Source organism: Eretmochelys imbricata, chromosome 8, assembly GCF_965152235.1.
Source record: "Eretmochelys imbricata isolate rEreImb1 chromosome 8, rEreImb1.hap1, whole genome shotgun sequence".
Lineage (NCBI taxonomy): Eukaryota > Metazoa > Chordata > Testudines > Cheloniidae > Eretmochelys > Eretmochelys imbricata.
In genome coordinates, this window is record NC_135579.1 from 14,504,592 (window position 1) to 14,531,339 (window position 26,748).

Sequence of the window (26,748 nt, forward strand, 5' to 3'; positions counted from 1 at the left end):
GATGAAGTGGGTTTTAGTCCACGAAAGCTTATGCCCAAATAAATTTGTTAGTCTCTAAGGTGCCACAGTACTCCTTGGTTTTTGTTGTGTTTTTTTTTTTTTTTTTTTGCAGATAAAGAATTGAAATTCTTAAGGTGAGAAAGAGAAAGGAAGTGATAAGAAGATATTGGACTTTTTTTTACTATGTGTAGTTCCATTGAACTGGATGTGGGCAGTGTCAGGTTTCAGAGGTAACATGCTTCTCTTTGTTCATATAAGGTAATTGTTTTGTGATAGGGAAAGGATAGCATGTACAGGGAACTTCCTCCACTGCTGCCTGCTTGTTGTTCCAGCCCTGCCTTGGGTGAGAAGGAGGAAGGGGTATGTAAACGCAAGAATGCAGTGATCTCAGAACATAAGTGCATTACTGAGAGGATCTCATTAGAAAAGCTCCAAGAGTTTTCTCCAAATTGAAGTTTCTAGAAGCTTCTGCAGCCTTCTATAAATCAACCTATGGTAGCTACTTATATGACCCCAATCAGTGTAATATTGTAGCATGCTATGAACATTCATACAGTTCTCCTGGCTATGCCCCTGTGAGGTATGGTGACCCCCTTTCCAGACAGCGAGCTAAGGCACTTGGATCATGTTTTCAGAAGTGCTCAGCTCTTATTTAGGTGACAATGTAGGTGGCCAGGTTCTCAAGAGGGCTTTGGGTCCTGAGGTTTGGGAAAATGTGGCCCAGCGTAACTTGCGCAAAGTCACATTGGCACTCAAGAGAATTGAATCTCTGGAGCCCCAGCCTTAACCACTCAACAGTTCTTCCTTTCTGCAAAACTTAGAGCCATTCTCATGCAACCCTGAAATAGCTGCTAATGTCTCACAACTAACTGATAAATTCACCTTCTAATTTATGTTTACTGTTATTATGGAACCTTTTCTTCTTTGTAATTATTACTAAGGAGGTGCATTAAAAATATGCTTGAGTCTTATGGCTGCTGCTGCTGCTTCTTATGAGCCCAGCTGAAGATAGTATCCCCTCTCTGCAACTTCACCCAGGAGAAATTCACAGCTTCAAATGAGGAATAAGCAGCCAGAGGTTTGGAAACAAAATATATCCCACTTCTGTGCAAAATATATCCCACTTCTGTGTCTGGGGGGAGATGTGAGTGCTGCCTTGAGCCATTCTGTTGTACAAGTGAGGGTGGGGGGCTATAGGACATAAGGAATCTCTTCTCCACCAAGAGCAACAGGGCAAGATCTTTCCATCGTGCTCAAGATGGTGACTGGAAGGTTAGCAGCTAACATGCTGGCCCAGGCAACATATCCCCAAAGGAGTCTGGTTTGAGCTGTAGGGTGTATCTAGCCCACCCAATGGTATATATGTTGCATTCAGTTGCTAACACTATCCAGAAGTACTGACCCCTACACCATTCCCTGACCCTGCATCTCCATGAGGAATCCTTCCCTGGCTGATAGCATAGCTATTGTTGAGAACACATCAGGAAGCATCTCTTCTCTTTCCTATGCCAGCCCAGGCAGGGTTTGACCCTTTAATATACAATTGCTTCTAAACAGAGCAAGTTTCAAACTTTCCCACAATGCATCTGTAAAATGAAATTGTGCAGGTAAAAAACTTGGTGAAATGCATCACATGCACATACAATAAATGTTTTTCTGTTACAAATGTCAAAATTACTGACCAGAGATCAGCTTTTAACTCCTGCTAGGTAGCCTAAAGGTCATGAATTATCTCTGGTACTGTCAGGCCAGAGACTCAAGTTCTACAGTATGGTCCTACTCTCTTGTTTCTCAAAGCAGCAGGGACTCAGTTTGCATTTTTGGGGAGATGAGAATGCTTTGCTTTATTTACCACTAATCCCCCAATGATTGGTGGACATTGCTAATCAGCCACCCTCTCCAGGGAAAGGTAGAAGTATGTCAATGAGGTAACAGATACTTGACTGTATTGTAGCTTTTCTGTAAATAGAGTTCTTTAATTTGTTCTTTTAAGAAAAACCCACACACAATACCCTGCCTGGAAATCAGATTTCTCTCGGAAGGATAAAGGCCTGGGTTGATTCTGCCAGAATTTGTACAGGTGGTTCAATGAATTTCCAACCTAAAGCTTAAGTTTTGTTTACATTCCTTGTCTACAGATCAGCCAGCCCCTTGTGGCCAGGGTGCCTTTGCTCTGCCGCCTTCTTTATCCTCCCTCTTCCAGGTTCTTTTACACAGACTCCACATGCTTGCTCCTCCAGTCACCATCATTATTGAGTAGAGTTGATTCAGGCAAAATGAACTCAAAAGTCTATCTGAGGGCATGGCTCTTACCTCAGAGCCTGGGTGACCAAAACAGTTGCTTCACCGGGTTCTTGCATCAGTTTCTAGGCTGTGACCCACTCTGTGGTTCAGCTTGCCACTACCCTGTTCAGAGCTGACTCCCTTATAAACTTTCCAGAGTCTGAACTTATACTGCTTCAGCTATCTTATAAGGATGCAGCTGCTTAAGGTTCCCTGATTTAGCAAGCCTGATCCAGGCTTCAAGTCTCCTGCAGGCCGCTCCCTCACACCCTTTGCTCTAGGTAACTAGATAGCAAGTGAGAAAAGTCAGCACAAGGGCTGGGAGCTAATAGGTGCTTATGTAAGACAAAGCCCTGAATAGCAGGGATTGTCCATATAAAATGGGGACATCTGGTCACCCTACTTTGCTCTCTCATAAAGAAAACAATGCATCTGGGCTCTGAACTCCTTCAGTGTTCCCGTCAAATCTGAAAAACTGGTTGATGGTTTAAACAAAGAGCGCGCACACCCACATATAAATAGGGGGTGTTACCTTTAAAACAAACACAAACAAAAAGGCCTACCTGTCTCATGGGTAAATGCTGATTTTTCCTTTAGTTACAAAGCTATTCAATTTTTCTCAACAATAAACGTTCAGTCTGGCACCTACGAGGCTCTTGCATAAAGGAAAGAAAATACCAGTTGTATGTCAGCGACGAACTTGTTAGAAATTTCCCTTATGTACAGAGAGTACAGACTTAGCTGGTTGCTCCCATCCTGTAGCTTTTAAAGGTAGTCTTATGGTCAATTTGTGCTAGGACACACAGACTACAATCACAAAGACTTTTGCTGGCCCCCCTTGAGCATGGGGATACTGACAGTCTTTCAGGGGTGAAAAGAAGGTATTGGACCATAGTTGTTGTACTTCCATGGCTGCCCTGCCACTGATGAGGAAAAGGGGTTAGCTAATGACTCTCCTGGGTTCAGAAGAATGTAGGAATTTATTAAAAAGGAAGTAAAAATAGATTTAAAAATACGGGACAACAAGTGTTGCAACCAAGGAAGGTATAAAGGCAGAGCTAAGAATGAACGAAATGTTAGGTATTGTTAAGATAAGTGCTTTCTAAATTCTGCACTAAGAGCATTCCTGAATTTAAACCTAGCATAATGATCTCTTTCCAAAGAGCCACACAGACTCCAGACTAATTGGCTAACGTCATACATGCAGTAGGCAGGAGAAAAACTCATGATTATCTGCTGTGGTGTAACAGGCTTCTTTCTAGTCATTTGTCTAGAGGAGCAGTTTTACTGGCCAAACGAGTTCAGGGACCTGATAAACATTTGAGCAGGTCTGACAATCCGTAGAATATAAGGCAATAATACACAAGCATATATGCTAATACACCGTAGTAGAGTGCTACTACCACTCATACTGCTCCAGCTAAAATCTGAGCACCTCATTATGCTCCCTGACTTCAGACCTAATCCTTATTCAGGCAAAACTGCCATTAACGGTTTTGCCAGAGATTGGCCCCTGCCTCTTAAAGCAAGACTAGCTCACACTGTACAAGCAGTGTGCCAAGCAGTAAACTCAAGACTTGTGATTATTAAAAGCCCATTGATTCTCTGCTCAATTGCTTTTACATTGCCTTAACCAAAATGAAACACTAAGTCATTTGATATTGGCTATGCTGCTCAGGAGAAGGAAATGGAGAAATGGAATTTCAGAATGGAGTATGAACAGTTAATCAGTTTCTTTTCTTGCTGTCATGAAAGTTTGTATAACGTTATTTTGACCGAACAGCTTGAAAAACACTGGAGTGTTCTGTTGCTGTTTTCATTCCTTCCAAAGATGTACAACCCCCACGCTAATAGATACCATCTTACCTTACAGTCCTTGGCATGTGCAATTAAAAATCCTAGCAAAAATTATTCTAATAATTTTTGCTCTAAAATAGACTGCTTTGCTTAACAGTGTGTCCATTGTGTATGGTAGCTGTTCTTAAATTCCGTTCAGAGTCTTCTTAAGGGAAATCCTCTCTTGAGCAACCTCCTTTTCCAATCTCAAATCCACAGCTCTCATGAGCAGTAGACTTAGCTACATGAAAGAGATATGAGGAGAGGGTTGAGACCAGAGGGAGAAGCAAATTCACTTTAAAATATGGCTATAAGGTTACAGCCCCCTCGCCGTTTTGTATCTGTGCTGGTTTATTTTCTCTTGGAGGATGTAGGACTTTGCATTCCTTGGCACTGAATGCCCCTGTGCCCTCACTGGTACAATCTCTCCCGGTTAGTTCTGTGCTGTCCTACTGTTTGTGTTTACTACCCTTCAGTTTTGGTCTTAGCAGCACATTGGATCATGGTTGAATTTACACCCAGGTAAAACCTGAAAAAGGAAAAACTTAACAGATTTTGCTTCTGCACAACAACCCAAAGAGGCACAGGTATAGAAGTGAGCTCTAGGAACAGAAGGGCACTGTGCATGCACAGTAGACACTTCCTATGATGGCAGAACGATCTCTTGATTCAACCACTCGTGCATCACCCTTGTGAAAGAAGCAGCTCTGCAGATAATCTGGAAATGAACAGTGTGGACTAATGTTTGAAAAGCTCATGTCTATGCACTTGTCTTTAATTTCTGTTGTTTTATTATAAGATTGCTAAAAAAATCCAAAAGACAAGGTGGGTGAGGGAATATCTTTTATCAGACTAACTTCTCTATTCAGTTTCCAGAAACTTTCAACTTCCTTGGGTTGCAGGGTTCCACTTTTCTCAGAAATACAAGAGCTCTGACTCAGTAAATGTATCTCCTGGACATCTGAGCCCTGGTCTACTCTATGGGGTTAGGTCGAATTTAGCCACGTTAGGTTGATTTTAAAATGAATGCCTCTACACAACCAACCCCATTCCATCGACCTGAAGGGCTCTTAAAATGACTTCTGTACTCCTCCCCAGCTAAAATTGACCTTGCTGGGTCGAATTTGGGTTAGTGCAGACGCAATTCGACTGTATTGGCCTCCGGGAGCTATCCCAGAGTGCTCCAATGTGGCTGCTCTGGATAGTACTTTGAACTCCAATGCACTAGCCAGGTACACAGGAAAAGCCCCAGGAAATTTTGAATTTCATTTCCTGTTTGGTCAGTGTGGCAAGCTCAGCAGCACAGGTGACCATGCAGTCCCCCCAGAATCGCAAACAAGCTCCAGCATGGACCAAAAGGGAGACACTGGATCTAATTGCCGTATGGGGAGAAGAATCTGTGCAGTCCGAACTCCGATCAAAAAGAAGAAATGCTAATATACATGCCAAAATCGCACAGGGCATGGTGGAGAGAGGCTACAACGGGGACACACAGCAGTGCCGTGTGAACGTTAAGGAGCTCAGGCAAGCCTACCAAAAGACAAAGGAGGCAAACGGTCACTCCGGGTCAGAGCCCCATACATACCGCTTCTATGATCAGCTGCATGGCATTCTAGGGGGGGGACTCTACCACTACCGCACCACTGTCCGTGGACAGCTACAAGGGGAGAGTCTCACACAACAGGGAGAGGATTTTGTGGATGAGGAGGAGAATGCGCAGCAGGCAAGTGGTGAATCCTTTCTCCCCCGGCAGCCAGGACCTTTTCATCACCCTGGAGCCAATATCCAACCCTGAAGCCGGAGAAGGCAGCTCTGGTGAGTGCACATTTGTAACTACAGTACGGGGTTTAAAAGCAATAGTGTTTAATGTTTGATTTGCCCTGAAGACTTGGGATGCATTCGCAGCCAGTATAGCTACTGGAGAAGTCTGTTAACGTGTCTAGGGATGAACCAGGAATCCTCCAGGGACATCTCCATGAAGCTCTCCTGGAGGTATTCTGAAAGCCTTTGCAGAAGGTTTCTGGGGAGGGCTGCCTTATTTCATACTCCACTTTACCATGCCAAGCCAGTAGCAAGTAGTCTGCAATCACCGCAGCACAAAGCATGGCAGCAAATGGTCCTGGGTTTTGGTCGCATTCAAGCAACATTCGGTCTTTATCTTTCTGTATTAGGCTCAGGAGAGTACTGTCATCCATGGTCACCTGGTTGAAATAAGGGAATTTTTGTAAGGGAACAGTAAAAGGACCATGTTCATGCTGGATTGTTTGCACTTGGCTAAAAGGGATCATCCCAGAGAATAGCTATGTGGCGGGGGAAGGGGTGAAGGGATCATCCCAAAGAATAGCCACGCGGTGGGGTGGGGAGAGGTGTGTGCTGCACATCCACCCGAAAACCGCAGCCCCCTCCTTTTAAATGTAAAACCCAACTGGCATTGCTTGCTATGGGAAAGGATGGCGCTGCAGTTTGAAACCATTCCCACATGTGATGAAGGCTGAAGAAGCCAACCCCGCATACCAAAAGGCTTACCCTCAGTGATGAACTCCCAAAATCTTAACAACTGGTTCCCTCCTCGCCCCATCCAACCCCCAGCGTTCCTTGATGCCCCACCCCCCTGGAACCCCTGTCCCATCCACCCCCCTCCTGTCTGCCCCCAGAACTGGGCAGGAGGGTCTTGTGGGCCACCGTAGTGGGTGCCCACCCCGCCCCTAAGAGCCAGAGGGATCCGCTGGGGGGCGAGGTGGGGAGTCCTAGCGGTGCTTTCCTGGGGCATCTCCCAGGAAGCATCCGGCAGGTCCCTCTGGCTCCTAGGGGCGCGGTAGTGTAGCTGGCGGGGAGCAGGGGGAGTGGCCACTCCCCACACTGATCACATCAAAAGTGGCACCTTAGGCGCTGACTCTGTGAGTGCTCCGGGGCTGGAGCACCCATGGGGAAAATTTGGTGGGTGCAGAGCACCCACCGGCAGCTCCCCGCCCCCGCCTAGCAGCTCACCTCCGCCCCTGAACGCACCGCCCCACTCTGCTTCTCTGTGCCCCCCCGCCCCGCTTCCCGCGAATCAGCTGTTCGCGTGGGAAGCCTGGGAGGGCTGAGAAAGGAGTGGTGGCTTAGCGCTCAGGCCCAGGGAGGCGGAGGCGAGCTGGCGCAGGGAGCGGTTCCCCAGCTTGCCCCCGGGGTTACCTGCTGTGGCATGGGCGGCCCTCCTCGCACCCCCCTCCCCAGCTCACCTCCATTCCGCCTCCACCTCCGCGGGCCTGAACATGAAGCCGCCGCCTGCTTCTCAGCCCCTGCCCCCCCGGCTTCCTGCGCGAACAGCTGATTCGTGGGAAGCTGGGCTGGAGAAGCAGAGCTGGGCGGCACGTTCAGGGGAGGAGGTGGAGGCGGAACGGAGGTGAGCTGGGGCCAGGTGCAGGGCAGGCAGCTGCCGGTGGGTGCTCTGCAACTACCAAATTTTCCCTGTGCATGCTCCAGCTCCGGTTAAATTTTGGCCGGTTAAATTTAGAAGCCCTTTTAGAACCGGTTGTCCTGCGACCGGTTCCAGCGAACTGGTGCGAATTGGCTCCAGCTCACCACTGCTTACCCTGGCTGCCTGGAAAGCCAATTCTGTTGCCCAGCCGTTTGTGATGTGTCACCATACTGACAGGTGCTCAATATAAAAGGCAAAATGTGACCTTGTACCTAAAGCACATGTGCTGTCTGCTGTGAATTGCTTGATTCACTGTGAAAGAGTCTCCCTTTTGTTCTCAGAAACATATCATTTTAAATTTTACTCTCCCTTTTTATCTCCCTCCAGGTGCAAATGTTTCTATGCTCTCCCTATCATCTCCGTCCCTGAGGTTATTGCAGATTAGAAGGCGAAAAAAACCACACTCGTGATGATATGTTTTCCGAGCTCATGAATCCTCCCACACTGATAGGGCACAGCTTAATGCATGAAGGCATTCACTGGTAGAGGCTAGGAAAGCATTAAGTGAGCGCGAAGAGCAGAGGCGATGCTGAGGCTAATGGGGGAGCAAACGGACATGATGAAGCGTCTGTTGGAGCTGCAGGAAAGCCAACAAGAGCACAGACCCCTGCTGCATCCATTGTATAACCGCCTGCCCTCCTCCCCAAGTTCCATATCCTCCTCACCCAGACGCCCAAGAATGCAGGGGGGTGGGGGAGGCTCCAGGCACCTAGCCACTCCACTCCAGAGGATGGCCCAAGCAACAGAAGGCTGTCATTCAAACAGTTTTGATTTGTAGTGTGACTACAATAAGCAATGTGGCCTTGTCCTTCCCTCCTCCCACACCCCACCCCACCCCGGGTACCTTGTTAGTTATCTCACTTTTTTAAAAAATTAATAAAGAAAGAATGCATGGTTTTAAAACAACAGTTACTTTATTTCCTTTGCCAGCTGTAATAGAAGGGGAGAGGGTGGTTGGCTTACAGGGGATTAAAATCAACAAAGGGGGCAGGTTTGCAGCAAGGAGAAAAACACACAGCTGTCACACTGTAGCCTGCCCAGTCATGAAACTGGTTTTCAAAGCCTCTCTGATGCGCAGTGCACCTAGCTGTGCTCTTCTAATCACCCTGGTGTCTGGCTGCTCAAAATCGGCTGCCAGGCGATTTGCCTCAAGCTACCAATCCCCCTAAAACGTCTCCCCCTTACTCTCACAGATATTATGGAGCACACAGCAAGTAGCAATAACAATGGGAACGTTGGTTGCGCTGAGGTCTAACCTAGTCAGCAAACAGCGCCAGCGCGCCTTTAAACGTCCAAAGGCACATTCTGTCACCATTCTGCACTTGCTCAGCCTATAGTTGAACTGCTCTTTAGTACTGTCCAGGCTGCCTGTGTACAGCTTCATAAGACATGGGAGCAAGGGGAAGGCTGGATCCCCAAGGATAACTATTGGCATTTCAACATCCCCATTGGTAATTTTCTGGTGTGGGAAGTAAGTCCCTTCTTCCAACTGCTTGAACAGCCTGGAGTTCCTAAAGATGTGAGCGTCATACGCCTTTCCCGGTCATCGCACGTTGACGTCAGTGAAATGTCCCTTGTGATCCACCAGTGCTTGCAGCACCATTGAGAAGTACACCTTGCGGTTTACATACTGGTTGGCAAGGTGGTCCAGTGCCAAGATAGGGATATGCGTTCAGTCTATTGCCCCACCACAGTTAGGGAATCCCATTGCAGCAAAGCCATCCAGTATGACCTGCACATTTCCCAGAGTCACTACCCTTGATAACAGAACATCAATGATTGCATTAGCTACTTGGATCACAGCAGTCCCCACAGTAGACTTGCTCACTCCAAATTGATTCCTGACTGACCGGTAGCAGTCAGGCATTGCAAGCTTCCACAGGGCTATCGCCACCCGCTTCTCAACTGTCAGGGCAGCTCCCATCTTTGTATTCCTGTGCTTCAGGGAGGGGGAAAGCAACTCACAAAGTTCAAGGAAAGTGGCCTTACGCATGCAAAAGTTTCACAGCCACTGTGAATCATCCCATACCTGCAATACTATGTGGCCCCACCAGTCTGTGCTTGTTTGCTGGGCCCAGAATTGGCGTTCCACTGTATCAACCATGATGTCCCAATTGCTATAGCCCGTGCTTTCAGGAACATTTGTGTCCATGTCCTCATCACAATCGTCCTCATGCTGGCGTCTCTTAGCCTGGTTCTGCACATACTCCAGGATAATGCATGAGGTGTTTATAATGCTCACAACAGCAGCAGTGAGCTGAGTGGGCTCCATGCTTGCCGTGGTATGGCATCTGCATGGGTAACCCAGGAAAAAAGGTGCGAAATGATTGTCTGCCATTGCTTTCACGGGGGGGGGGGGGGGGGGAGTGACTGATGACATGTACCCAAAACCACCCTCAAGAACGTTTTTGCCCCATCAGGCATTGGGAGCTTAACCCAGTATTCCAATGGGCAGTGGAGACTGCAGGAACTGTGGGATAGCTACCCACAGTGCAACGCTCCGTAAGTCGATCTTAGCCATGGTATTGAGGACACACTCCGCCAACTTAATGCGCTTAGTGGGAACATACACAATCGACTGTATAAAATTGATTTCTAAAAATCGACCTAATTTCATAGTGTAGACATACCCCGAGAAAAGTGGAACCCCTCAATCAAGTGAAAGTCTCTGGAAACTGAATAGAGAAGTTGGTCCTATAAAAGATATTACCTGTCCCAGCTTGTCTCTCTGATATCCTGGGACCAACATGGGTCCAACAACACTGCAACAAGAATGATCGGGCCAGCTTTCTTCTGGGATAAATCTTAATACAACTCTTTGGACTGATATTGAGGCCAACATTTTCAGACTTGCATACATAACATTAGACACCTAAATCCAAATCAGGCATGGAATTAAGTGATCTCTGCACCTCTGGTAATCATAACATTTAATTAGGTGACAAAGTAGGGATTTCAGGGGTCTGATATTAGGCACCCAAGTTTCAAACCTGTGGTCATCATGGTTTGTATTTTCACCCACACAAGTCACAAACAAAAAAGAGTCCCACCAGGAAGTAAACTGACATACTGTATTTATTGCACAATTTCCCCCTAAAATTGGGAATGGTTATTATAATACAAGTGCACATCTTGGGAAATATATACAAAAAACAAAAGAGATAACAAATATGTACATTTTACCCAGCATTTTACACATACCACCATCTAAATAATTTAGAGAAAGCAAAACAAATTGTCCTAAAACATCTGTCATAACTAACAGGGAAAATGTATGCAAGGTGTAAAATCCTGTTCTTTTTATTATTATTTTGTTTTGAGCAGACCAGTGTTTGCCAATTGTAACAAAATAAATTTGCTAGTAGACATGTTTAGTATACTTAATGTTTTCAGCCTAAAAATTAAGACATATTAATAGAGGTTGGGAATATTGAAGAAATAAATCAAACAGATTAGTTTTTTTATACACAAAAAAGGTGTGATACATTTTAAAGAGTCAACACTATCGTGTTGTTAAAGATCCCTTTTTTAAAATTATTCAACAAAGGTGCATGTACCACATTTCTCATGTACCATAAAAGAGAAGTTACAGGAACACTGCCCATCATGCTAAAGTTAAATTTGCATATTTATTACAACAGCAGTATGGTTAGGAAAAGTGTCCATACGTTTTAGACCAAAAGCTCAGATATTCGTCTCACATGGGGAGCTAGCACTGGTGACCTGATAACCACAGTGATGGCAAGATGGCCACTTTGTCTAGGACTGACTGAACAAATGATTGTATTAAAACAGTCTGAGGGAGTTGTGTTAGGCAGAAGAAAGCTGAAAATGATTTATCTTAATGACAATTTTTTCTCTCTCAAGTACTTAATTTCATGTTGGCAGAGGCCATGTGTTTCTTAGAGTCAACCCCAATTTCAAAATAATGTCCAGAGTTTGCTTAGTGATGAGTAAACAGAAGAGAACAGAGTATTTACTTGTAATAATTCATTAGGGGCTTAATCCTACAAGGTGCTGAGCCATCAAAGCACTTAAGCATGTGCTAGTCTCATTGACTCCAGTGAGACTATTTGTGCTTAAAGTTAAGCATGTGCTTGAGTGCTTTGATGGATCAGGGCCAGAGTGCTCAATACGTTGTAGTACCAAGTCTTGTTGTACTACTGCGATCAGGTTATATTAACTGTAAACTATGTACAATGTTCAGAATTGTAATTATTGGCTACATACGGTATTCTAGCAAAAACAGTTTAAAATTCGTATTTTAGAACGCAATCCTACATTACTGATGTGTGTTTGTAGAATCAGGCCCTTAAACATTTGTTGTGTTCATTCCAAAACCCAGATGTAATGTAATCATGTGCTTAAAAGAGGACATTTAAACAATAAGCAAAGTGACAAATTAAATCTTCAGACTATATTAAATATGAAAGTCTTCCCTGCAGCAGTCAGCATTAGATTTTGTATGCAGACAGAATTTCAGGACACACTGCCCATATTGAAGTTTGGCTTACTTACCAAGTTAGATTCCAACCCTACAAGGATAATGGTGCAGGTGCAAGTCTGTCCATACGGACACTTGTAGGAACGGAATCTTAAGATTAAAGTTACGATTTTTTTATACTACTACCAAAACACACTGGGTGAAATCCTGGCCTTGTTGAAGTCAGTGAGAGTTTTGCTATTGATGTCAGCAGGGCTGGGATTTCACCCATTGTTTTTAAGTTCGATGGGGAGGGGGGGACTGTTTTGTTTTTAAAAAACATCCTCAAACCACAACAGAGAGCATGTTACACATTATTGAAAAGAGGCTTATAGAAAGAACGAGCTATTATAGAATGGTAAAGATAGTTTAGTGAACGAGTGAACCAGTACCTTTCACTTTTATTAGGGATAGGCTGTGAACTCCAGTATACTGAAAATGATCAATGAAAACAAGAACTGTAATTAGCTATGTGAACTGGCTGCTAGGACAAGCAAGCACAGAACGCAGTGTCCAGTGAAACTGAGGTAGTAGCGCCTTTTGATACATAATCACCCACCTGCTGAACGTTCACATCACTTACAGCAGAGTGATTCCACAGCCGCTGGTTTTTGCAACTACTGTATGTCTGACGGCAAAACAATGGTGAGCGAGTAAAGGAGAAATGCTGAGAATGGAATAAACAGCATTTCCTGCTGGTAGCTAATCAAGTCGGTAGAAAAGGGATTACAACCACTTGCATCATTGGGACATTTTGTCTAAAAATAATTTTGATATTTCTGTGCAATGGCATAATCACGCATCCACATTTGTAGAACTTTTTTTTTTTAAAAATATATAGCAATTAGTTACCTGAGCAATTAAGGTTAATAGTCTATTTTTTCCTCCCCCAGTGCTTTGGTACAATTATTTCTAGCTCATTATTTCACTCACTCACTGACTGCTGTAAAAACAATATATTGCCAGAATATTATAGACTGTAAAAATATTAGAGGTAATAGTCATGGCATTTTTGGGATGCCACCGGGAAATTTCAATCATCATTCTCTCTTTAGCATTTGTTGGTTTTGTTTCAAAATTGCATTTCTTCTATTTTTTGTAAGTCATGAAACAAAAGTATCACTATAAAGCAACATTTAAACATTATAGCCATTGAATACCTGTTACAACACCAAGCCAAGAAAGGGAAATAGTCACATTTGCCAGTTTGTTTGTTGGCTCCCCCCGCCGCTTGAAAACGGATTACAAATACATTTTTAGCTGAGTGTCATTAGTAAGCTGTTTACAAAAAATCATTTTTCCTTTGAGAAATATCCACAATTTGACTATTTAGTGAAAAAGCAGTTGTTACAAATCACTGCAGTTTGAGAGTTAGAGATCTTAACCCACTCCTAATAAGTATAAGCCAGTCTCAAGACAGCTGCTTTCTTCTCCTGTTAAAGTTTACAATCAGCAAAAGCACTGTACATTATTACAAAGCAGTTCTTCCTTGCATTCCCTGTTTTTCACTGTACATAATTAGCCTCCTTGCAGAAACTGCCAAAACCATTTGCAGTTCTTCAGCTTTTTCTAAAATCTTGGGTTTTCTTCGGTAACCTCAAACTCAGGCTTTTCAATTATGATTATAGTTTAAATTCTTTTTTATGAATGGCCAAATGGGAGAGAGAAAAAAAAATAAAAGAACTCTCCAATTGTTTGTATAATATGCAGTCAGTGACGGAGACCCAGTCAGCTCAGCAAGCTGTTCAGTTCAGTTGCCTCCAGTGAAAAGAAACCAGGACAAGTGTGTTTCATGTCTGTCTCCTTGTCTTCCATTTCATTTCCAGGAAGAAAAAAAAAGTTAATCTCTATGCCCTTCAGCATTTTAAAGTAGTATCTGGGCAACATATGGAGAGTGAGTACTTGCTACAGCTGCCAGTAAAGGGAGGTCGCTGGATTCAATCCTAAAAGGAAGAAGAGAAACACTAAATCTAACCCAAAATGTAGGTGGGCTGTACATGTGCATTAACTGCTATATTATCCATGCCAAGCTAAGGTATTTGCAGTTGGACTATTCAAGGAGAGAACTTCTATATTTTATTTATAAAGCTTTAAACTACAAGTCATTCTCAATGTAAAGTTAAAACATTTGCATTTCTGAAGGCAAGGCAACATCACCACGTGTGATTAAAAATGCGAACAATTAGTTTGTTTTTCAACAGACATAAAAATTAATTCCTGATCTGCCTGGTGACTCACTGACAGATCTTCATTGTCATGCGGAAGACTTGGGTTCCATTTCTGCCTGCTCTCTTGGTCACTGAGCTAACTGTGCTGGCAAGGGAATACACGGGGGGGAAATTCGTCCTACCCGCTGCACGCATGCAGCCTGAGTAAAGGAGCTTTATGTGGGGAACTCAGCACAAGTTAGGAGCAAAGGGGGGAGTGGAATTCATTCATTCCCCACTCTCAGGCAAGCCATGGCACTGTGCTGCAGCTCCTCCCTTTGCAGATACCACTTCAGCCTGTGGCTACACACACCGTGCATCCTAGCCTTCAACCAATACCCATCTGCATAATGGAGTATTTAGAGCTGGTGATGAGACTGCCTTCCTAGGATCCGTTAAATGGCCTCTCTGCTTGTGCCCCATTCCCACTGAGGGGTGCTATGTGGCATACACGATACAGAGAGTGTTCTCTGTGCCATGTGGGGAATGTCACCCTGGAGGTATCAAGTGCCTTGTGTTCTTCAACAGGGACTGGCCACCTAAAGAATGGTTCTGATGAACTCTGGAGTGGTGAGTCCGGGGGGGGGGAAATGGAGAGGGATCTTGGAAGACATGGAGACAGCCCCAGAATGGGAAATTCATGTCAAACTAATAGTCCTGATCCTGCACAGGGATCCACTAGCGCAGAGCCTATGGCTGTGACAACCCTACTAGTACATGTAGAGAGGATTTGTGATAGGGGAAACACATGTGGAAACTGTACTGAACAACGTGATCATACCCAAGTACCACGCCCAGCTCCTTGACATGAACTCGCATCTGGCCCTTGAGGTATTCAGACAGCATCTTGCTTTTGAAATACAGCTCTTGCAGCCGATCTTCCAGGTGCATAACACACTAGGAGCACATGAAAACAATCACATCAGAAACAAAACACCTTGCAGCCCCCTATACCAGCCAAATGCCAAAGAGCAACAACACAGTCCCCATAATTCTACTTTCTTTAGTGGGCCACGTCAAGGTAGATAATTATTTGAAAGCACCTGGCAATAGCAGGGGAAGACACACAGCAAGAATGACGCAAACTTTTGTTTAGATTTCTGTTCTGAAAAGTATTGTTTACGTAAAGCATGGATTTTATGGTCCTACTCTAGCAAGACTCTCACCTATTTCAGTGGAAATTTTGGTTGCAAATCAAATCAGGACCAAAGACAGCTATCTTCGTTACAAAACAAAGTTCAACTGAATATCCCAAATGGGCAAAACTGGAAGTTAGAAAATGCACAATATGACCAATTGTGGCTATGTGGAAGTATGAGAAATATCAACTTATAGCATCTTCGTTAACACACTAATTTAAATTATATTCTCAAAATATATTCAGCCCTTTAGATGTCACCCATACTTACAAAATTTGGAGATAAATTATGCTTGTAAAGCTGAAGAGTGGAATGAAGCAGATTGGAGATAAGGCTAGAGACTAACACCTCTTTTCCTAGTTTATTATCAATCATTCGCCTTTGGCTACTGGCCACTTGCACTGTCCATTTATCCGTGTCTGCGATAATGCAAACAGCCTCTGCAATTGGTTCATCCAAAACAGGATGCTTAAAAAAAAAAAAAAAAAAAAAGACAAAGACAATAGTTTAAGTCTGAGAGTAACAAAAGACAACTCAATTTTTCCAAAAATAATTTGTTCCTGAATAGTGATGGCATTTTTACATACACTGCAATCCCTTAAAAATGGATCTTTATAAACAGAAAAGCTACCACAGTTTTAAAAGGAAAAAAATACTACATTTTCCAAAGTAGTTTTCTTTTTATTATCCTCTATTGTATTGAATATCTTCTTCCAAGCATGAATATGTGTTTCAGTGCCCACAAAGTTTCCCCTTGGACATTCAATAAATATTGATGTGTCCTGTTTGAATGGAGCTGACGTTAAATGGACATAGGTTAAAATTATATTTAAAAAAAACCCAACCCCCTGACTAGTTTTAACTGTTAAACTTTAGGTTATTAAAGCTGAAAGCATCCAAAATCTAATTTCCTTGTCACCATGTGTGCTGTTATTTATTTTTTGTATTTCACTCAGTTTGGACACCTTAAATAGTTTCACTCCTGTTACTAGTCAAGTTTTCCTTACTGTCAGCAACAGCTCTGGGGATAAGGTTTGTTAACTGTTGCTGCAGAACCAGCAGAGGGAGCAAACAACAAAGTCCACACTCACTCGTCTAGTGCCTTCGAACAGCGCATTGACAAAATATTTCTCTGCAATGGATTTTTCTTAAAAGAAATATTTAGAACTCTGTTGGTCCTCTTCCCATTATATTTTTGGCTTAACTGCTTGAGAAAGCATCCCTTTACCCAGAGCACCACCAATGTGGTGCTATGGTACAGTATGATTTTATTTGAAAGCCAGTGAGTAAAATCTTTTCTAATATTTTATATTCCTGGCAGTGCTTGATGTTATCAGTTCAGTTAAAAAGTTTGTTAGGGGAGAAAAAAAAAATCTATCTTTATTTTGTGGTATATAAGAATGAAGCATTCGTTTCACTCCAGTAGTCACTTTGAGATACTAAACTGGTTTCTCAAAGTTCAGGTGGGCTTTATTTATAAATGGGTGAAATCCACCCAGGTGTGCAGGGCAACTCAGTGGCTAACATGCATCTGATAGTTTTCTTCCCCTTCCCTGCACATAGCCCTATGGGAAATGGCCACAGATACAGGTAGCCAAACCGCATAAAACGGTGCTATTACTGGGGCTTTGTGGCAGAAGGGATCGTGCCAGAGGGCCTGTTTACTGCTCACAGAAAAAAAGTGTTCTTTTATCTTTGCTAGGGACTGATCCTGCTCCCACTGAAGCAAGCTATTGGCTTATAGGGAAGAAAGATCATGCCCTTCAATGGCAAATGGCAACCCTTGTCTGTAATGTCTTTTCCTTTAATTTCCACAGAGCCAGATTGGGTAGGGAATGATGCACTTCCACCCATCCACTCCTCCCTCCAACTTGCCCATTCTCCAGCCTCTCCCCCAGTACAGATACTGGATTATGCGGATAGGACTCTGTTAGGGAAGAAACAGTGCCCTAGAGTCCCCATTCTATATGAAAGAATAGGAAGAGAAAGGGAGATCAGAGTGCAGAGAGCCCTGCTCCCCATGCGCCTCGGGGTGGGGGTGGGGTGTTTGTCTCTCTTTTCCCCACAAAGCCAGCACCGTTGGGTCATTACCTTCTATGAAAAAGAAATAACAGTACTGGGAGATCCCAGTATTTCTGAGGACAATGTTAAATTTCACCACTGTAAGTTCTGCTTTGCAGACACTCAGGACATCAGCAGTTTGTTTGGGAGACATAAATGGGGAAGGCTATATGGCAGTTCGGACTCCATATCTTATAACGCTATCTATCAACGGGGTTGCTGCATCTAAAAGAAGAGAGACTTCATGATTTCTCTAAGGTTTAACATGAATGTCTCTTTTCTCCTAGGGCATGATCCTTCTTCACTGGCTTCAACAGGACCTTACGGTGCAAATCTGGAGCAGATAACTATAACCATGTTACTCAGGAGTAACAACTGATAGACGAGAGCATTGAGAAACTAGTGAAATGGGTGTGTGGAAACTAGAATGGAGCTGTGAGAATAAATATTTTCAGTTCCAGCAGGTTTGCCAGTTCAGAAATATTTGCCTCTCTTTATTGTGTAAAATACATTTCATTGGATATAGTTTAATTACCTGCACCGCATGCGACAAATCCGACACCAAACAGTGTCTCAGTTTTTCATCATTTCCTACTCCTTGCAAAACAAAGTCAGGTACGTAAGATGAACAGTAGCCACCTAGCAAGGACCTTCCAAAATTGGCAATACTGGGCTGGATAGAGTTCACTTCAACTAATTTTGACCTGCAAGAAAGGTATATCATGGACATGTACTATAACTAGCACTGATTTCGACTCATTTCAGCTTGAGCAAGTGTGACATTTCAGTTCCGATCATCTCGCCTCTAAACGTGATCAGCTGTCCAACCACATTTTAAAAAGGAACTTCAGTTCAAAGACAGCTTAAAGTATTCAGCCCTGTGCATAAAATACTGTAGAGGAACAAGATACAAGCCAGGGTTGCCATGCATAATTAATACTGTTAACATCCAGATCACCATGCTCTTTAAATTCATTTTACAACCACCGAGCCCAAGAGAATCTTTCCAACCATGGATGCAAAAACAGGAGGCAGGACCTCAAGGCATGTGTGTGGAGGAACGAGGAGAGAGATTATATTTACCATGGTGTCGGTTACAGTTGAAAATACTTACCCAGGAAAAGGGATCTCATCTTCTTCTGTCCAATCTTCATGCTCTCCTACGTAGTAATTACTGTTTTGTCTGGTTAGATCATGACCTGTATCTTCACTTTCACTGTCACCGAGAGCACTATCTGAGCTCTCGTTTCTTGGAATGTCCCAATCAGATCCGGGGGCAACTTTTTTCTCTGAATTCTCTTTATCCCCATGGGGGACACAAATAGAGATTGTGTCTCTTTGGTCCTGCTCAGCAAAGCATTTTTTGCATGTCTCCTGGCGATCAGATTCCATAAACTTACAAAATTCACTGGGTAGTTTGCTGTTCGTTGTACCTAATTTTTTAGAAAGTTCTAAACTGCTGCCGTGATCTAGAACGTCTATAGTTGCTTGCATTGGAATATCATCAATAGTCCTGGTTTCAATTGAACCGTCATCCGTAAAATACTCATCAAACAGACTCATGCTCTCTGCATTGTAAGGATTCGGATTCCAATTCTGATGTGCGCTGGCAACTTGAGGGAACGGTTCAGCTGTCCCACAGTCTCTATTTTGGTCCCCAACAGTTTGTTTTGCTTCACAGTTCTGAGCAGCACTCACTCCTTCCTCCATTGCTGCTTGGTTGTGATGCCTAGCAATTTGTTCCACGACTGCTTGACTTCGGAGTTCAATATCTGAATCAGGAGACATGGAATCTCCAATCAGGAAAGTCACCTTTGTCTGAGCCTCAGCGGTACTACAAGGAAACGCATCAGACAAAAGCTTATCCGGAGGCTTCTTTTCCACTGCTATACCTGTTGATCTTGTTACTCTGATGGCCTGGTTACCAGATTCCAGTGACTCCTCAGTCCTCCACGTTCCTGCTGTTGGCTCTAATCCCGACTCTGCCATTGCACATTTGTCCACTGAAGCTGACCCTGTGCAGATTACTGTTTCCAATTTTGTGTCCAGACAAGGTGTCAATTTATCCTTGCACTGCTTAATGTCAGCAGCATTTTCTTGGCAGTCAGCAACAGAAATTGTCCTGCTCTCATCTGAAGAAGTCTCCAGATCCACCTTAGAGGCATTTTGGGCGTATTCTCTCTCTTGATGTGAAACACCCTCTGTATTTTGCCCAAGAAGCGGACACTTGCAATATTTACAGCTACAGTTAGGAGTTCTCATTTCTTCAGACTCTCTAGATAGCAAATTGCTTCTGTTCCTGTGGATTGTTATGAGCACATATTCAGATTCCTCTACCTCTCCTTTCTCCAGTGTGGTAGTAATAACTGTTCCAGGCATTACTATGGCTTCATCTTCCCCATTTTCTAGAAGATGCGTCTCTTGTAGTTCAGAGCATCTTATGAAGTAAGTGAGGAAATAAAGCAATCTCTGGACTAGATCTTGTCTTTTACCAACCACCACTGTTTTTGCTAATCTCACAGGTGATCCAATAGCCCCATACAAGTCTCCTACAACAGAAAACAAAGCAAGCATCAATATTTTGCATCTTTAAAATAATCATGCTGTTATTATACAGATACTAGTTTTCTAAGGCCAGGTCAACAGTAGATGAGATTTGTGGGTAAAGCTAGACCAGTAAACCTCCCTAGTGCAGATACAGCTTATACTGGCAAAAAAGTGCTTTTGCTGGTACAATTGTGTCTACACTATTGCTTTTGCTGGTATAGAAATGTTGCCAAACAAAACAAAGCACACACTCCTAACCAATATTTTTACACTAGCAAAAGTTTCTAGTGTCAATGTTGTCTCAATCAGCTTGGGCAGCTCTGTATTTAGGCTTGACAGGTGTGACAGGGTCAAGCCAGATGGCTAAAGGAGAGTGACGGAAGGCAGATATATTAGCCCCAGGTTAAGTAGGTCCCTTTTCCCTGGGTAAGGTAACAGGGAAGGTTCCAGAACAATCAGGAACTTTCTTTAAACAAGGCAGACAGGCAGATTGGAACACCTGCAGCCAATCACGAAGCCGCTAAAATCAATTAAGACAGGCAGGCTAATCAGGGCACCTAGGTTTAAAAAGGAGCTCACTTCAGTTTGTGGTGTGTGCGCGAGGAGCTGGGAGCAAGAGGCGCAAGAAACTGAGAGTGAGAAGGTGTACTAGTGGAAGACTGAGAAGTACACACATTATCAGACATCAGGAGGAAGGTCCTGTGGTGGGAATAAAGAAGGTGCTGGGAGGAGGCCATGGGGAAGTAGCCCAGGGAGTTGTAGCTGTCACACAGCTGTTACAGGAACCACTGTAGACAGCTGCAATCCACAGGGCCCTGGGCTGGAACCCGGAGTAGAGGGCGGGCCTGGGTTCCTCCCATCCCTCCATCCCCCCAGCTCCCTACTTGATACCGGAGGAGTTGACCCGGACTGTGGGTTCCACCAGAGGGGAAGGTCTCTGACCTGTTCCCCGATCCACTAGGTGGATCAGCAGAGACTGCAGGGATTGTTCTTCTTCCTTTCCCCTTGCTGGCCAGTGATGAGGCTAACTGAGTGAATGGCAGATTTGAGCCATGAAAGTGGCCAAACTGAGGGCTGCCAGGAACCTCTGAGGTGAGCAAATCCACCGATAAGCACAGGGCCCACCAAGGCAGAGGAGGAACTTTGTCACACAGGATTGACTTTAAATTGTTAGTCATCATTAGACAATTTCACAAGACAGAAATTGACCAAAAAAACCACCACCAACAGTTGGCAAGCCCAGCCTCGCCCACATCTAGCGTCCACAAGGGTCTAGTGCAGAGGTGGGCAAACTATGGCCTGTGGGCCACATCCGGCCCGCGGGACCCTCCTGCCCAGCCCGAGCTCCTGGCCCGGGAGGCTCGCCCCCTCCCCCGCAGCCTCAGTGCGCCATGCCACCGGCGCAATGCTCTGGGTGGCTGGGCAGTGCAGTTGCAGAGCCTCGGCCTGACCCAGTGCTCTGGGCGGCATGGTAGCGCCACCAGCCACCGGTGCTCCAGGCAGTGCAGTAAGGGGGCGGGGGGGTTGGATAGAGGGCAGAGGAGTTGGGGGTGGTGGGCAGGGAGCAGGGCTGTGGATAGGGGTTGGGGCGGTCAGAAGGCAGGGGGGTTGAATGGGGGCAGGGGTCCTGGGGAGGCAGTCAGGAAGGGGGGAGGTTGGATGGGGCGGCAGGGGACAGGGAGAAGGGGTGGTTGGATGTGGCAGGGGTCCTGGGGGTGGAGGAGGCAGTCACGAATGAGAGGGGGGGGGTCGGATGGGGTGGCAGGGGCAGTCGGGGTGAGGGGTCCGGGGGTAGTTAGGGAACATGGGTGGTGGATAGTGTAGGAGTCCCAGAAGGGGGGTAGGGGGGGCCATCAGGGGACAGGGGTAGTTTGGATGGGACAGGAGTCCCGGGGGAGCTGTCAGGGGGTGAGAAGCGGGGCCGGGGGGGGGATCAGATAGGTGTGGCCCAGCCCCTGCCTCCTGGCTGTTTGGGGAGACACAGCCTCCCCTAACTGGCCCGAAATATAATTTTGAAAACCCGATGTGGCCCTCAGGCCAAAAAGTTTGCCCGCCCCGATCTAGCCTGATCTAGTGTCATTGGCCCTGCTGTCATGGCCCCGCACTTTAACATTCAGGAGCACAGAGGCCACCCCTAGGCAGGAGCCCCTAGCCATAGGGTGGCCTCTCCCACAGCCAGGAGCTATTCCTCGGGGCCCTGGTCAAGGATCTGTGCTCTCCTGGACTAGGACTGCCTTCCTCGCACCTTGTGCCCCTCTGTTGCACAGGGAGCCCCCTGCAGCCCAGATATCAGTTCTGGGAACCCCCTGCCACCGCACTGTCAGCGCTGCCCTAATCCGAACCCTAATACTACTCCCCTTAATTTCCCACAACTATGAATTGTTAAAAACATGCTTAAAAATAAAAATTGCTATTAGTTGCCAAAATTACAAAGAATTACAAATTCTGCCACGTGTATCTCTGTTGAATACAGAGGATTGTAATAGTGCTGTTTGACTCATACGGAAGATGATGCACTGATCAGAGGAACATATGAGCTGCCCTATTTAGGCCCAATGGGATGAGTTCAGGGGGAAAGACATATGTTTTCTTTTCAAGGGGTAATTAGTTTTAGAGGGACCCTTCCATGGGCAACAGCCTTAACAGCAACCGTGAAACTACACACCGGATAGGGGTTACGACGTCAGTCTCACCATTACAGTCCAAAGGCAATGGAACCTTTCACCTCTACGCCAAGCCTGGCCCAGATTTACAGCCAGTGAAATTTATCCTCTGTTATCACTTCAGTGGTCTGTGGATGATGACTAGCTGGGTCTCACACTCTCACTTCAGTTCTTACTGAGCAGGTGTTTACAACACAAAAGCCAACGGGCAAGCTCAGCAGAGAAGCCAAGAATTCAGGGATCACGGAAACGGAGCTGAGCTTTTACTTCTGCAGGAGACTCCTCCAGATCAGGGTTTGGGGTCACTGGCAGGGCAGCAGAGGGAAACTTGTGCGGCCACAGCCTGTGCTCTAACTGTTCTGGGGACACAAAGGACTTTGGTCTCCAGGGCTCTCTATCCAGCACCTTTAATGAGCACTAAATTCATTCAAGCGTGTTTACAGTGCAGGCTCTGCTCATGGCTGTCACTGGTTATGAAAGTGAGGATCAAGGAGAGTACATGGCCAGGGATGGTTTATTTCATCTTTATGATCATTCTGGAGGCAAAAGGGGCCCCATACCGATCCTCTTTTTCCTCTTTCTTTTCACCTGTAGGAGCCACACCGCCTGCTCAGGCAGTCCACCCAAGGCAGTGGGTGCAGATAGATGCAGAAGCTGGGTCAGCTGCACCTGCTGGAGGGGATAAGATTGCTCCTGATACTACTATAAAGAGCAAAAAGAAAAGGAGTACTTGTGGCACCTTAGAGACTAACCAATTTATTTGAGCATGAGCTTTCGTGAGCTACAGCTCACTTCATCAGACTAACACGGCTGTTACTCTGAAATACTGTAAAGAGCCACATCCCCAGGAGACTGGAGCAAACCCCACTCCCACCTAAGGGAGAGAGAGCCGAGGGAACAGTAAATCTGTGCCATCCATCAGTGCACAATGTGACAGTGCTGGGGAGAAACACTACCCAGCTGCAGCTCTACCCCTCCGCCTTCTCTTCCCTCCCACCCAGCTCTCTGCAATATTTTGAATGGGGGAGGAGTTCTACCCAGCCCCATGCTTATCAGAGCTGCTCTGGTTGTTTTGTTTGTGCAGGCGAGTGGGGGGCTTGGCTGTTTTAGGGGTACTAGGAGGTGGAGAAGACTCACAGGGAGCCAGAGGGCATTGCAAAGGCACAGCACCTCCCTAATAACAGCTCTGGCTTCCAGCAGATTCCTGGAGTTCTGGGATGTGAGCCTCTTGCAGGCCTCCCCTGCCTATACCGAAGTGGGAGAAATTCTGTGAGGGGAACTTAAGTCTTCATTTCCCCTGACCAACCCACTTCCAGGGGACCTTCTGCCAGAAGGGGCAATATGACCGAATTGTAGGAGTCTTAAATCTTCCTCTCTTTTGGCCAGCCATGAGATGGTGACATGAATAACCACACACAGGGTCTGATCCATTGAAGGTTTTCCATTGGTTTTAACGGGCTTCGGAATGGGTCCTTAGCCTGAGCATTACCTATGGGTTTTGTGCATTAATCATTCACTGCACCTTACCATTCATGGTCTCTTTAATTGATGACACAGCTGTTTCTTATTCAAATTAATTTTTATTAAGTTTTTAAGTAAGTAATTTTCCTGTTTTCTACTGCCCCACCCCCAACTTGAGTTGTCAAGGATAGCAACCTAGCAGCTGGAAAATGCAGTTTCCCTAAAAGGATCCACAAGGAGACCAAAATCCCCCATCACCATCAAGACACTGTAAGACCTGCCCTGCCTAACATAAAAGGGACTTTGTACTTTTCTGCTGCGGCTTTATTAATGGTAGTGCTTAAAGTAATTACATAGTATATAGTAAATGCAGTATCTCTCTGTACGCTTGATCTATAGAGCTGTATCTTGGTCTGAGGGCACAGGGTTCTACTTGTAAATGATCAGTGGGATTGGTTAGCAGAAGTCACTGCACTGATACACATTTATGTGGTGTTTTAACAGATAGTTTGGTGAGGTTTAAGACATACCTAGTTGCGCCCACAGTGGGTTGTATGGATGAGTCTTGGCCAACATGTCCACACTCTGGGAGGAATGCTTTTCCAGGAAGATTTTTATAGGTGGCTGTCCATTTGGCATGACTGTCGGGACCCAGGCCAGGTGGTTAGTCAGAATTGCAGTCAGAAGGGCTGGTAAAAATCTGAAAATGAAACACTCAGTGTCACTTTTTCCAATGAGGCATTCATAGAATTAAAGCAACAGCAATTCTATAATCTAAAAAATGCAGGAATGCTAGCTTCCTAATAAGAACACAGAGACAGTAAAGACCACTCGGTCTGCTTGGATTTCTTTATGCATCAGGCTGGAAAAGAAAATGTACTGCCCAAGATGAGAGGCATTTCTTGGAAGGAATATAAAATTAAAACTGTAGAACGTTTCCATATTATGGGCATTTTAATTCCCCAGTTTAGCAATATTATGAGACTTCTATTCACTAATGATTCCATGCATAGCAAGCTGTTTATTGTAGCCATAGATTGTGCTAAAAAATCTCTGTGAAACCAAAAGATCTGGTGAATATATTTACTAATAGTACACAGAGTACCATACTGCTAACAGAACTAATTGTAAGTACAGTTTATTATTAGAAAACACTAAACATATTATAGAATTTGCATCTAAAGGTAAAGGGTGGGTTTTAATTAAGTTGACATTCCACTTTAGCAACTCTTTCACTCTCCAGTAGTTCTTAAGTATGATATCTTCTCAAAACACAAGTTATTGGGCTTTATTACAGGAGTAAATGGGACGAAATTCTATGACTTGTGTTATACAGGAAGTCAGATGAGAATATGATCTAAAGGAATTATCCATTTTGGTCTTAAAATCTGTGAATCTATGAAAAAGAACATCTCAGGAAGAAGGATCCTTTATAGTTACTATCAAACCCTGAAAACAGATAGACATTGTGCATAACAGTTATGCAATTTAAAAATGAGACAGTCACTTGCTTTCAAAAAATGCTCCAAGTTCTGTGGCATCAACACATAGCTCTGTAACTATCAGCCAGGAAAGGTGCATCTCTAACAGGCAAAAACAGTTTTCATTTGCCAAGTTAAAAAGTTGGGTGAAAAAGCTTTTTGAAAAACAGAACTAGTAGATTTAATGTAATGATATAACATGGTTATTGACACTGCACAGATACCAGCTTCACATTCAAATATAAATTGGGTAACAATCACTGGGAAGACTTTAAATAATCCCTTTGAAAGATGAGATCAAACCATTCTTCATCTGAAATAGGACTTTTACTACAGCAGATTTGAATTTAACATCAGTCATATGCTACTTTCACTCCATCAAGGCATGACAGAAAAACCTACAAAGCAACATACTTCATAAGATAACCAAATTTTAAATTTGCATTTATACAGACACACTACATTAAAGGATTTTAAAAGTCATCAAGGTGACACCTTGTTGTGTCTAAATATGGGAAGACAAAATTACATGCTTCCCTTCTTCCAAGCATTTTCTTTGTTTTTGTCCATTTGTATTTCAACCAAGTTGTGTTTTTATAGGCCTTTGTTTTGCAAAGATATTAAAGGTAAACTGAGTCATTCAGGACATAGAGAGACCTTGTATCTTGCAAGTGTTGGAAGTTCTTTGTATGCTTATGGCACTCCAAACAAACAACAATCATGCATCTATAGCTAATCCAATCAGATGGGAAATTTAAAGTGTTAGTGGGTTACAGATTCTATCCCTATTCCCGGTGGCTCAGTAATGTTAAACTGAGTTCAACAGAGCAGAACCCTTTGTTCTATTAAAGCATTATGAAGAGGTAAATTACTATTGTTTGAATTATTTTCTGTAGGCAGTATTCTGCACAGATTCCTGCTGCTGAACTGCACTGACAGTAATTTGAGAACTGTAAGTTGAGAACTGTACACTGAGTGGACATTTTACATTTAAAAAGTCCCACTTGTTGGGGGAGAGAGAAAGCGTACATGGAAGACACAAATATGATGGATCTGGGGAGGTTCTGACCTACAAAGTGTCATCATTTTCCTGCAGTCAGCTGTTAGGCAGTCAACTGTTGGCAAAT

General features: G+C 44.4%; 1 protein-coding gene across 3 annotated transcripts in view; it reads right to left on the reverse strand.

Moving 5' to 3' along the window:
• Positions 1–10,636: 10,636 nt before the first annotated feature.
• The window catches only part of FNIP1 (folliculin interacting protein 1), a 92,593-nt gene continuing 76,481 nt past the window's right edge, over positions 10,637–26,748 (reverse strand). For 2 of the 3 annotated variants that reach the window (XM_077825112.1, XM_077825111.1), the window contains 6 exons: positions 24,671–24,840; positions 18,584–20,018; positions 18,005–18,173; positions 15,679–15,876; positions 15,051–15,166; positions 10,637–14,005 (listed from right to left, as the gene is read on the reverse strand). In XM_077825112.1, the coding sequence (XP_077681238.1) occupies positions 13,927–14,005; positions 15,051–15,166; positions 15,679–15,876; positions 18,005–18,173; positions 18,584–20,018; positions 24,671–24,840 (2,167 nt within the window). In that variant the 3' untranslated portion in view covers positions 10,637–13,926. Of the gene's footprint in view, positions 14,006–15,050; positions 15,167–15,678; positions 15,877–18,004; positions 18,174–18,583; positions 20,019–24,670; positions 24,841–26,748 lie in introns of those variants that run through there. The other variant, XR_013346923.1, reaches the window with a different exon arrangement.